The 12857-nt window shown below is 32.1% G+C and overlaps 1 protein-coding gene across 1 annotated transcript; it reads left to right on the top strand.

Moving 5' to 3' along the window:
- The first annotated feature begins 2935 nt into the window (after positions 1-2935).
- On the top strand, positions 2936-9174 carry LOC145329098 (uncharacterized). The gene is made up of 7 exons (XM_080173131.1): positions 2936-3058; positions 3322-3383; positions 3994-4037; positions 4765-4851; positions 5349-5467; positions 6014-6102; positions 8445-9174. The coding sequence occupies exons 1-7, from the start codon at positions 2986-2988 to the stop codon at positions 8571-8573; spliced, it is 603 nt and encodes a 200-aa protein (XP_080029257.1). The 5' UTR covers positions 2936-2985; the 3' UTR covers positions 8574-9174.
- The last annotated feature ends 3683 nt before the right edge of the window (positions 9175-12857 follow it).

Genomic DNA, 12857 nt, shown 5'->3' with positions numbered 1-12857 from the left:
GGATAATCAGGAGGAGGTTGATAATGTTGCAACCTCGATTTCGGTTGCGGTTACTAGTGGATTTGAAAGATGTCTTCATATGCTTGGTGATACTGAGGCAAGGATGTCTCAAGACGGCTTGTGTGATGAGACCGCAAAACTTGGAGTGAATGATGATGAAGCTATCATGCCCATGGATATTGAAGAATCTGGCAAGAAGAGCAGAACATCTGGAAAAAGAAAGTAATAATTATAGTTATGTGTATTAATTCATATTTATTTTATTTTATGTATTTAATATTTGTTGAGGCAGTAGTAGTCTCAAAAAAAGTTTAAAATTCATGTTTCATATTAATGCTCTATAATACCATGCTTAAATCTGATGGTTATATGTTAACCAATGTTATTTTTATATCATGTATTTATGATAACTATGTAATTAATGCATTAGGTGTTAATCAATGCATTTTTCAATGATTATATGTTAATCAATGTTTTTTTCTTAAAAAAAAATATTAAAAGAAAAAAAAAACACATAAAGAAAAAAGGAAAATAAAAAAAAAAACACAAAAAGAGTTCTAAGGAATCAAAATAAATAAAAAAATGTGTATATGAAGTGTTTAAAGATCTGGAATAAAAATATATAAAAAACAAAAAAAAAATATGGCAGGTGTCATACCAGATCAACTATTATCTATTTAATAAGCGTTCAACGCTACTTATAATATCTATGATAATTAACATGTAAAACCTATTGTATATTTAATCTGAAATATTACAGTTTGAAATCCAGGTTCATGTTAAAGCCAGGGAGAAATGTGATGTATAGTCCCTTTCTTCCTGACTTAAGAGCAATGCATGTATTATATAGTTTAGCTTTTAGTTCTTGTGTCAACGGTTTCGGAGCAAGACATTGCTCTGCAACACGACACGAACATAAAAGTGAACAGTTGTCTTAATATTAATGTTATTATTGTATGTTAACCTTGTATTGAATTAATACACTTTATAAGAATATTTAGCTGTTTGTTCTTGCTATTACTATACGTCATAATCAAGCCTTTTTCGACATTTGACCTTAGAATGGCAGTTGATAGGTATACCTGGCAAAATTAACAAAAAAGTAAGGGTTACCAAGAATCGAACCCGTTACCTTCAACAAGCTTATACCTCTGAAAGCACAACTTTTCACAGTCTACCTTAAAAATAAAAGTAGGAACTCTTTAAAAACTCTATATAAAAGACGACATCTTGTATTGCATTCAAAATTGAAATTAAACGTGACTAAGTATTGGATCTAAAGGGATAAGACAATGATCGAGATTTTACTGCACATCCTTAATGATAAACCACAAAATTACTACTTCTGTACACTACAATTAGTGATTGAAACGTTTGGACACTAAACTAAATGAACCAACCAATAAAATGTAATAAAAGTCTGCAAAGTTATTAAGACAACGAATAAGAAAATGTGGGTGTATTCCCTTTCGTAACATCGCACCTTATGGGACGATTCTTCGTCTTTTTCACAGTAGCTTTTCTCCTATTTCTAGACCCTGCGGGGGGCTCTAACCCTGCGGGGCCAATTACCTAACCCTGTGGGGCAATCACCTAACCCAATATAAACATAACCTATAAAAAGGCCATTTTAAAAATACGACGAATCTCCCCTTATGGGGCGATGTTACGAAAGGGACTATTTCCGAAAATGTAATTTTAAAACTTTAGGGACTAGAGTATTAGACAACCCAATGTCGCCTCCCTCAGGTTGTTACTCACACTATCCCCTAAGAAAGTGGAAGAGTTATTTCAATTTCAATTTAAGCTAAATATTAAAGCACTTCCAAAATAAAATAAAAACACATTTTATTAATTTTGTATAATTTTAACAAAAAAGAAAAAAGATAAGTTTTATTTGTTTTAAAAATCATCAAATTCTTTGTAAATATCAAATTTGTTTGCTCATCTTATTTAGGTCAATTATAATAAATGACAAATAAAAATTGTAAAAAGCAATGGATACTGAATATGAAAAAAGTCTCTAAATATTATTTTTGTTTTCTAGAAGTTCTTTACGATCAAAAGATAACGTTGGTTTGTTATTTCGCACTCAAAGGACCATCTATACAAAAACAATATATATTTTTTATTCCATGAAAATTTTAAGCAAACGTTATTTAACAAACATTAAAAAATATGAAGGCATATTAAAAGAAAATACCAAAGCAGATCTTTAAATCATTTTAGTGGTGAGCCAGATCGGGATGAGCCAACTTTCCATCAATGAGAGCACAGCACTTTATGAAATGCCGCGCTGTGATTGGCTGAAATTCGGCTCACCCCGATCTGGCTCACCACTAAAATGATTTAAAGATCCAGCTCAGGAAATAATTTTAGTTACCTTATATCAAATTGTTTCTAAAATCAAGGATATAAGATGAATCAATTGGTTATATAGTGGCTTTTACCTTAGAAAGCATCCTCACCTAATTATTGAAAGCGAAGCTTTTCTATAATTAGGTTTGGTTCGTACATTCGTGACGGTTATATTTCTTGCTTTAATTTAGACATATTAAAATTGGGCCATCAATTTCAAACTTTGTACAATGATTCCTTTATCAGTAAGGTACGATTAACGAACCGAAGCAACTGTATACTGTTAACAGAAAGACCGCATGTCCAGCTCAACTTTTTGTATGATATAATTATCTTATTCATCTGATTTTGGAGTAATGATTCCAAGAACAACAAGGTACAATATTATAAACAAAGCACCTCTATAATTAAATCCTAAAAATGAAAGTATGTACTCATCCTTTATTTACGCATTTTTACAAAAAAAAATATAAAAATTTAGTTTAGACTTTTATATAAATTTATTCGGAGACAAGAGTAATTGCTTGTTTGTCCTTCCTTCTAATTTTAGAGATTCGCTTTTATGGATGTTTTCATCCTTCAACGCACAAAAAAGATAACAAAAGAATTAAATGAGATTGAATGTAAATGTATCAGTCTCTCAAAAGTAAACAAGAAATAATCATGTCTAAATTATTTATCTTGGCACTTATTCTCACAGGTAATAAAAACTTGTTTTAAAGAAACCAAAACACAAATAAAATACTTAGCTATGAGTGTATCCAAATCCATCACACCTGGCAAAATTAAGGGGAGTGGATAGACTCTCTTTTTTGTTTTACCCATCTTTACCCCATAATACACCCCTATAAAACAGCCAAGGGGGCTTTTAAGTTAAATGACAGCTCACAATTTGGTTAATAATTTACCAGAGTGTGCTTCGCAAAATCTAATGCACGAAACTAATTTGCCCTATAAATTCAGGTGTGCTTGGTGAGAGTTGGATAGACATTTGCACTGACAATGAATATGATTGCTGTGATGATGTAAGTTTTTTTCTAGTATTTATTCGAATCCGGTGGATTAGAACCGGTTCTCATCAAAACGAAAAAACTATGTCTAGCATCGTATTATATCCAGCTTTCTACGAATATAAAAATGTACAATCATAAGATTAAAACCCGTTTTTTTAGCCCGTGCCTTCGGCACCTCGGGGTTAAAAAACGGGTTTTAATCTTATAATTGTACATTTTATATCAGCGGAAAACTGTTTATAATACGATGCGAGAAATAACTATTATTAGACTCAATTTCTCAGGGGGATATAGGGTAGGGAAGGGACAATGGAAACACTCAAACAGACATGCAGGCATCCTGTCTTTTATATATCTATAATACAAAGTACCTTGATGTCCGTCTGTCTGTCCGTCCATCCGTCTTGGGGGTGGGACACCCCCAACCCCCAAAAAAACATTTCCTTGGTCCTTTTTTTTCTTTTGCAGAACATTTCCTTGGTCCTTTTTTTGCAGAACATTTCCCTGGTCCTTTCACGAATTTCGCCTTAATTTTTTTTATTTATTTAATTTATTTTTTATCTCTTGGGGCAAAGCCCCTAGAGGCTAGGGGCCTAGTATAAATTAATTAATGTTATTTCAGACAACCATGACTAATCATCAATATTTGATCAGATCTTCAACTGAGTAAGTACTTATCTTCAAAATTTTAAAACTAAATATTCTTTTAAGATAACATAACTAACTAAAATGGGTGGTTGTTACACCCCAACCACCCATTTTACCCCATCACGTCCCCTCCATCTGAAAAACGTAGTCCAATAAACAAAATAAATTAGGACTATAGTAGCAACCTAAATTAATAACAAAATTTCCCACACTCAAAATATCCACTAATTCTATATTAATTTTCTTGATTAATATTTATTATTTTGGATCAAGTGCAGTTCACGGTAAAATGTCTCTGGTAACAATTATCTCCAAAAAATCTATTAACTTAAAAGGCTTCTAACGGCCAAACGGTGCGACGTATAGATTATTCTTGCACAAAATATTACCCGACAAAAGAAGGCCTACTAATAATCTGGAATATTCATTAATTTTTTGAGATAATCGTTGTCAGGAACACTTTTATCCGTGAACTGAGGTAGATTCTTAAAAAAATTTGCCCCACTAATCGCTTAGTGGGGCAAAATTGTTTTCGTGAAAAATCCACCAAAATCACATTAAAAATCTACAAAAATTTAACAAAATCATAGAAAGGTTATTAATATAAGATTTTATTTAATTTTTGTAGATTTTTAATGTGATTTTGGTGGATTTTTTCACGAAAACAATTTTGCCCCACAAAGCGATTAGTGGGGCAAATTTTTTTTAAGAATCCACCTCTGCACTAGTTTCATTCTTGTTTTAGTGATTATGATGGACAGAGAGTGAACTGTATATTTGAGGAGTTCCAGAATCCAGACAAGGTCTCACACATTGTCACTTTCGAATCCAGGTTAGTCACTTCAATTTTATCATATGTTGTGGGGGGGGGGATGTATCGCTTCATCCCCTCCATAATAAATGTACAGGGTGTTTCAAGAGAAAAGTACTTTTTTAAACTTATAATGCATAGAAAAAAAACAATTATATAAAATGCTTAATATATTTGGAAATCCTGTTATGGTACATTTATGTTTCAAATATTTAAAATGATTATTTCAACAAATTATGCCTTAAGAGCCTGTTTTTCCAAAGGCCTTTTTTTAATGAAACATTAAATGTACAGGGTGTTTCAAGAGAACTGTATTTTTATAAACTTAATGATGCATAGAAAAAAAACAATTATATAAAATGCTTAATAAACCTGTTATTGTACATTTATGTTTCAAAAATTTAAAATGGTTATTTCAACAAATTATGCCTTAAGAACCTGTTTTCCAAAGGCCTTATTTTTGGAGGATTACTGAAACATGACCATGGGTTTGTATGTCCAAACTTGTATTTATTAAGGAAAGAGTATATTTGTGTCATGAAGTTCCTGTCCAAAGAGAAGGGAGCCTATGGACCTGTCTATATTGGATTGAAAGCTGATGCTGATGATGATATGAAAAATCTTTTCCAATGGGAAGGTTAGTATTAACAAATCTATTCTTTTAAATGGCAAAGCTTCTCTTTAATGACTTTCAGTTGTTCAGTTTGTCTGTCTGTCAATTTACAGGAATTGTTAAACACTTCTAAAATCATCTCATACAGAGCCATCGGGGGGTGTATCCAACCCACTTGCAACCACCCCTTTACATGGGTTTACACATCCTGATACACCCACCTAACACAGACATTGAGGATTTTAAGTTAAAAAGTTACGCTTCCATTCAATTTATAGGGGGGGGGGTGGGGGGGGGGGGGGGGCGGGGTGAAAAAAAGGCGTGATTGATTAATGTTTTAGTATACTGATTATGTTGCTGGATTATTTGGATACTTAGGTGTGTGTATCCCAAAGGAAAGCAAATTACAACCTTTTGTGGTCAGTAGTACATTATCAAGCTCAAAATATGAATATTATATGAATCCAGTGACGTGCATAGGCTTTTGCCAGGGTGTTGATTTTTTTCACCACCCCTTAATTCTAACTTCTTTGAGTTTTAATCACTGATTTACTTACATATCATATTTAGGAAGCAGCACAGGTGATTTAGCTTTTGCAGCTTGGGAGCCAGCATCACCCAGTGGTAAAGGAGATTGTGTCACTGTTTCTGTCGGAAGTGTAAGTATTATATACATTTACAGGGTTTTATCAGGGCTCGGCAGCCTCAGGGAAATCAATCTTTTATGAGGGAAAAAACTAAACTGAGGTGGATTCTTCAAAAACTTTTTGGCTCACTAAAATCAGTGAGGCACGCTAAAACTTTTTGTAAAAAATCCTCCAAAATTGCATATTAAATCTACAAAAATAAACAAAATCTTATGTTAATAACCCTTGTATGATTTAATTTAATTTTTGTATATTTTTTATGCGATTTTGGAGAATATTTCACACAAAAAATTAGCAAACCTTATTGATTGTAGTTAGCCAGTGAGCCAAAAAGTTTTTTTAAGAATCCACCTCTGACCCAAATGTTGCAATCGCTCTATTTTTTTAAACGCTTCCAAATTGGTTTTAATTTGAGGCTTAGTCGCGGCTGACGGATGGCTGCCGAGCTCTGGTTTTATTAACCAATTATGGATGTTGGTATCCTTGTCACTTTTCTTCTCATTTATAGTAATACTAGTGCACCCCTTGCATCAAGGGGCTCTGTATTTAAAGTAATAGGTTTGGGATAGAAGAAAAAAATCCTATGACTTAAAATTAAATAGTCTAAACCATCCTGGGACCTATGCATAACTCAAACGGGTTGGCCAGATTTTAAAGGATAGAAAAGAATAAAAAAACTTAATACATATAATAAGTATTATTATTGGAAATTCACATGACGTCATATTGGTCTATTAACTATCTCCCTCTAGAGGAGTGCGGTACATGTCAGGGAAATAGCTTAAAACCACCCGAAAAAGTTTATAAAGCTTCCTTGAAAAGTAAATTTTTTAAAGTTTTTGTCAGTGTTTCTGTATTAATATGGATTTTTTATGAATGTTGGATAGGGTTGTCAGCCCTAAGCCCTATGATTGCGGTGTAAAGCATCCATTTGCCCATCAGACAACCAACTCTTTGATTGCAAAACCTTTGTCTGAGAAGTCCTAACTGTGCATGGTAGTGAGTTGCGCCTGTTTTGGGCCAAGGCATTCCCCCTTCTCTAACTATTTATGTCGCGCACCTGACATAGCAGCCGTAGGAACCATTTTTAACGTTTTTAAGTTATGACGCGGTGTCGGACCGAGATTCAAACCTATCACCTTCCCGACGACGAGCGGATGCGCTACGTGTTGAGCCACGGTCGCGGGTCATTATTATGAGACATTAGATAACAATAAATATGATCAAAGATATTCAACATAAGTTTATATAAAACAAGGATGACAACATCCATAAAAGCGAAGCACTGAAACGGTAGGACAAACGGACATTAACAATTGTATAGTGTCAGAACTGAATAATCATAATATAAATGTATAAGAGTCAAAGCAAAATTGTAAGTAAATTTGTTGAAAAACTGCTTGATTTAGGATAATGTTTATGGACATACTTACATTTTTAGGACTTGATTATAGAGTTGCTTCGCTTATTACATCATACTTTGTTGTCCCAGGAATCAATATACCAAAAATCAGATCAATCGGATGATTAGATCACATAAAAATTTGTTGTTAAAAAGTAAAAAAATCAACATGTTAAAAATGGACGTACGGACATTTTGGTGATGATTATAGAGTTGCTACGCTTTTTAAATCGTACCTAACTATTAAAGGAATCAACATACAAAATTTGAAATCGATAGGACAATTCTAACATGCCTAAATTAACGAAAAAAGCTATCCGTTACGGACGTACGGACGGACGGACGTACGGACGGACCGACCCTAATTATAGAAAAGCTTCGCTTTTAAAAATTGTCACAAATTATGTTGAAACTTGTTAACAGGATGATAAGATGAAAACTAAAGAAATTTTTTAAAAAATTATTAAATTATAACTTTTAATAGGAGGAGTTCTGGAAAAAATGTTTGGCCTTATTGACCTGGGGGGCGGGGCAAATATTTTATCAAAGGAATTTTTTAAATGGTTAGAAAGTAGGGGGAGACGGTAAGATTGTTGAAGGAGGAGAAAAAATTGTGGGAAGAGACAAGGGAGGGGGGGAGGGGTGTGGATTTTGACCTAAGCCCTGAATGGTGGATTAAATTGTGAAGGCTTAAGAAATGGGCGGAGTTTGTTCTTGGAAGTGAGAGGATGGGATAACCATTTTCAAAGTTCCTGGTCTGCTTGGGTTAAAAATGAGGAAATTGAAAAGTAAAACAAATTTGGACAATTATATAATATACATAAGTTACAATCCTATTAAGGGGACGTGCGAGAGCTGGGTAATAATAGAAATTAATAGAAATTATGGGGGGGGGGGGATGCAATGGTGCTTCAAAATTATATTTGGGTAATTTATTACATTTTATTTCTAGTCTAATGCCAAGAGTGGCCTGTGGACTGATGCTGTCTGCAACACAGCCTTGCCGGTCATCTGTGAAAGAGAAGCTCCTGGCACCACAGCAGCGCCATTCACGGGTTCAAGTTCCACAATTGAATATTAAATTTTTCGGATAACTTTTTTTCGCATTTTCCTTCAAGTACAGTTCCCCCCACCACCCTTACTTTTTTTGTTAATTGAAAATAAGGTAGTTTATTACTTTAGGTGAGGTTATATTGAGGTTATATAATGGGGTTTAACATAGGAAAAAAACTATCCCCCTCATCCCATCCACGTATTTTTAATTTATTTTTTTTAAGGGGGAGGGGGGGGGGGGTAAGGCTTGATAGACACTTTGAGGGAAGGCATAGATTTTTAAAGCCAGAAATAACTTTTTTGGGTTGGGTGCACTTTAAATAATTTTTTTTATAAATATTTACTTTTTTGTATGTTTTCAACAGTTAGGGTGTTGAAGCTAACTTTATAGATTACTATAGCAAATGGAATATAAAAAAATTTGTGTTTTAAAGAAAAAATACCAATCATAGATTACATTTCTACAATTATAAAGTTAGTTTCAGAATTTTAATTGTGCATTATGATTTATTATTGTTTTTTCTTTATATCTATTTATTATGTTATAATTCAATCAAAATATGTAAATAATGTATGATTTGAAGTAAAATTGTATAAAACAGACTTGCAATAAATAGTTTAGAATACAATTTTTAAATACGTTTAAATATTTAATGTACATAATAAATCAAATAATGAATTGCACAGCATGGAGTAATTAAGCCTAATTAAATTTTTATTTTAAAAGAAAGAGAAATACAAAAATCATATATTAAATAAAAAGATATTTAAACCAAATTGACAAATGCATGGGTCAATAATTAAATAGCTATGTAAAAGTTTACGGTCAGAATAAACTCACATAATATTTAAAGAAGCTTTTTTGGGACGCCTGTAAGATTCAACCTGTTACCTTCCCCCAAAATAGTTAAAAACCTACTCAAGCCCTTGCAGGAGCTATACTGAAGGAGAACCATATAGGTTTACCAGTTACAGAGATCCTTCGATATACACAGACAACCTGTCACTTTTATAAATGGATTTCAGAAGAAATATTTCTACATGAAGGTTCCTTGTCTTTCCATCTACTAGTTACTGAAAGCTCTTATAGTCAATTTAGGCATGTTAAAATCATTTTTTCGTTTTCCAATTTGGCGTGGTGATTCATGTACAATTAGGTACAAAGTTGAAATCGTAGTGACTCTCTTAGCGTAGTGAGGGTGAGATAAAAAATCTTATAATAACGTAACAGGATCTGTGTGTGCGCGCGTTTATGTGTGTTGTGTACCGAAGGATCTCGCTAGCCGCTAAACCGATATTGTTCTCCTTTACAATGTAGGTCCTAGGAAGGTTTATAACTACATTAAGGGTGGTTACCACCACCCTGCAAAGGGAAAAAATGTATACTCGCTATTGTGTATACAAACTGATCAAAATAAAAAAATTGATATATCCACTTTCTTTTATTTTTCCTTTTAGTACGACGACATTTTAAAATGTAGCAATTATTATTTTACCAAACATTAATAATTCTTGACAAATCATTTCAGAAGTTATCTCTTTTATTAGCAAAGAAAATAATATTTTGTAAAATTTAATCCTCTTGTTTTCCATAGTTTTAAGAATATATTAAGATTATCATTGGTCAGGGGAATCTTTAAAGTTTTAGGCAGAAAAAAATCTATAATAATATTAAGGGGGCATTACTACCAAGAGTTATGCTAAAATTTACAAGGTTTCGGATTTTTTTTTCGAATTTCATTTGATGTTGGAAGAAAATATGACAAATTAAAAAGAAACAGGGACACAGTATTAGTGTCTGACTGATTATGACGTAACAAAAAACATTAGCCAATGAGAGGCCTTTATAAATTTTACCATTGGTCAATAGCGGCCTCTCATTGGCTAATTTTTTTTTGTTACGTCATAATCAGTCAGACACTATTACTGTGTTCAAGAAACAGAGGTTGTAGTTCTGTAAGTCCTTGTTTTTTTATTAAACGTAACAGGATGCTTGTCTGTCTGTCGTTGGCTCTGTAAATCTATACCGATTTACTCAACTTTGAAGTGAAGCCCAGGGAAGGTTTATAATTATCTTCGGAGGGGGTACCTCCGATCTCTTAACAGAAAACTAAGATGGAATGTAGAGGGTCGATTAACCCCAACTCTAACCTTAAGTGCCCCTAGATAGTGAAATATATACATTCAAACTTCTGTTCACAATAAATTAATTTATTCACTATTAAAATTTAGTGTTTATAAATTTACTGAGAAAGCAAGGTCAATTTTGTCCATAAGTAGTTCAGCAATAGCTAATGAAACTGTTATTAATAAACATTAAACAAGTTTGTTTATGATCTATTTCAAATCATCTACAATTAGTCAATTTTGGGGTAAATCAATGGATTGAATGTTAATATGTCAGCTATGATAATGGATTTTTCATAACTTAGATTTTACACCAGATTATCATGTACTCTAATAAAGTGAAATTTGCAACTGGCTAAAATAACGATCACCCTCATCCTTCATTCCATAGAAAGTAAAGTCCATGTTAGCAACCTAAATTGACGACAATTCTTTCCCTGTCATAATATCCACGCATATTCTGTATCCATTGGTAAATTAATAACGAACAGTCAGCCTTCAGTAGTAGAGTAGATGTGCTACAGAAATGTGATTTTACGTCACATGTAAAATTATTATGAAAACAAAACTATGTGTCACATTTTATTTGAATAGGAATTAGAGTAAAAAAAGGAACAGTTCATTTCATTATAACTTCAAACTAAAGAAATTTTCATAGTTATTTATCGCATCGTATAGAAGACAGCGATCCGAAGATAGTACACCAAAAAAAATATAAGATTTATATTAGTTGACCCCGATGAGCGAATTTCAGAGCCAACTAAACTGGTAATAATTTTAGGATTCTTATTTTATTAATCATGGATAATTTCTATAATACGATTGGATGTATGATTTTTATCAGCCGCGCACAGAAATTCCGAAAAGATGGATTGTCTGTTTAGAAACAGGTTTAGACAACCAGCTGAATTTTGAAGTTTTAAATTGACAATTTCTCTGAGGCTTTCATGCAGCTGCCGAGCCATGTTTCAAACAGCTTCGCTTACTAAGAGACATAATCATCACTGTTTGATAGACAAAAGCTTTCTTAATTTGAGGTAAAAATAGATGGGATTGTTAATTTGACTTGAATTGTTTTCACAGCCAAGAATATCGCATGTTTTATATACAGTTTTCCGTGTACAAAACTGGTATCAATCTTCAGACTTCTTGTATGATTTGTATTTTAATATTCGTGGAAAATTGTCTGCTATACATGATTATCAGTATTAATCGGTAAAAAGCCATACTAGAATAAAGATTCCTAATAAAAAAAAATATATTAATTACTTAACTCAGTTTATATCTTTTTATGTTTTATCAGTATTATCATTTTATATTGGATGTTTAGTGTTTACATTGTTTAATTACAGGTCGATGGTTTTTGTCTATAAAATAATATGCTGATTATATTTTGTATTAATTATAAATAAAATATAAAAGAAAAAAACTGTCCCTTAGCAAATAAAAGATAAAATGTAAGCATCCATATTCAAGTTAAAAGATAAATATGTTTATAAATTAATGGTATCTTTTATTTGTCTTTCATTTTGTTCATTTTTTAAAAACGTTTAGGTGATTATTTTTTATATGAAATAGAGTTTAACAACTCTATTTTACATATTGTCCGTTCGTATTTGTTAAAAAAATTATAAAAAATACAGCAAATTAGTGTTTCGTTACTCGTTAGTAGACATAAAACAAGGATGACAACAATAACATCCATAAAATAGAAGGTCTGAATCGGTATTGCATATTGAACTCAACAAAACATTTAATGATATTTTATCAAAAATCACTTTTAAAGGTTTTTCTTATAAAACCGTGGTGAAACATTCTTTTGTATATTTAGTAAAATTTAACAGACACCGAGTAGAATGCAGAACATCACTGCTAGAATAAAGTCCTTACTTAACTTGCTTTCAAAAGATTTATATTTCTATTTGTTCTCCAGTATTGCTTCAAAACCTATAAATATCCGCTTGATTGGAACCATTTCTGAGTTATACTGAAAAATAATGTATCGTTATTATAGACGACTCTCTACAAATAATAAACTAAAAAAAAACATAATATTATTAGCAGTTTTTTAGCCTTGGCCAGCAACCCCTCAAGCCTAGCAAACTAGAATTAATCTTATAATTTTACATTTTAGCGGAAAGCTGTCTATAATACGATGCAATAATAACTATTCCAAATGTATACA

This window comes from Acartia tonsa, chromosome 9, assembly GCF_053477335.1.
Source record: "Acartia tonsa isolate MP-2025a chromosome 9, ASM5347733v1, whole genome shotgun sequence".
NCBI lineage: Eukaryota > Metazoa > Arthropoda > Copepoda > Calanoida > Acartiidae > Acartia > Acartia tonsa.
The sequence above is the reverse complement of the archived record's forward strand: the minus strand, read 5'-3'. Positions and strand labels throughout refer to the sequence as shown.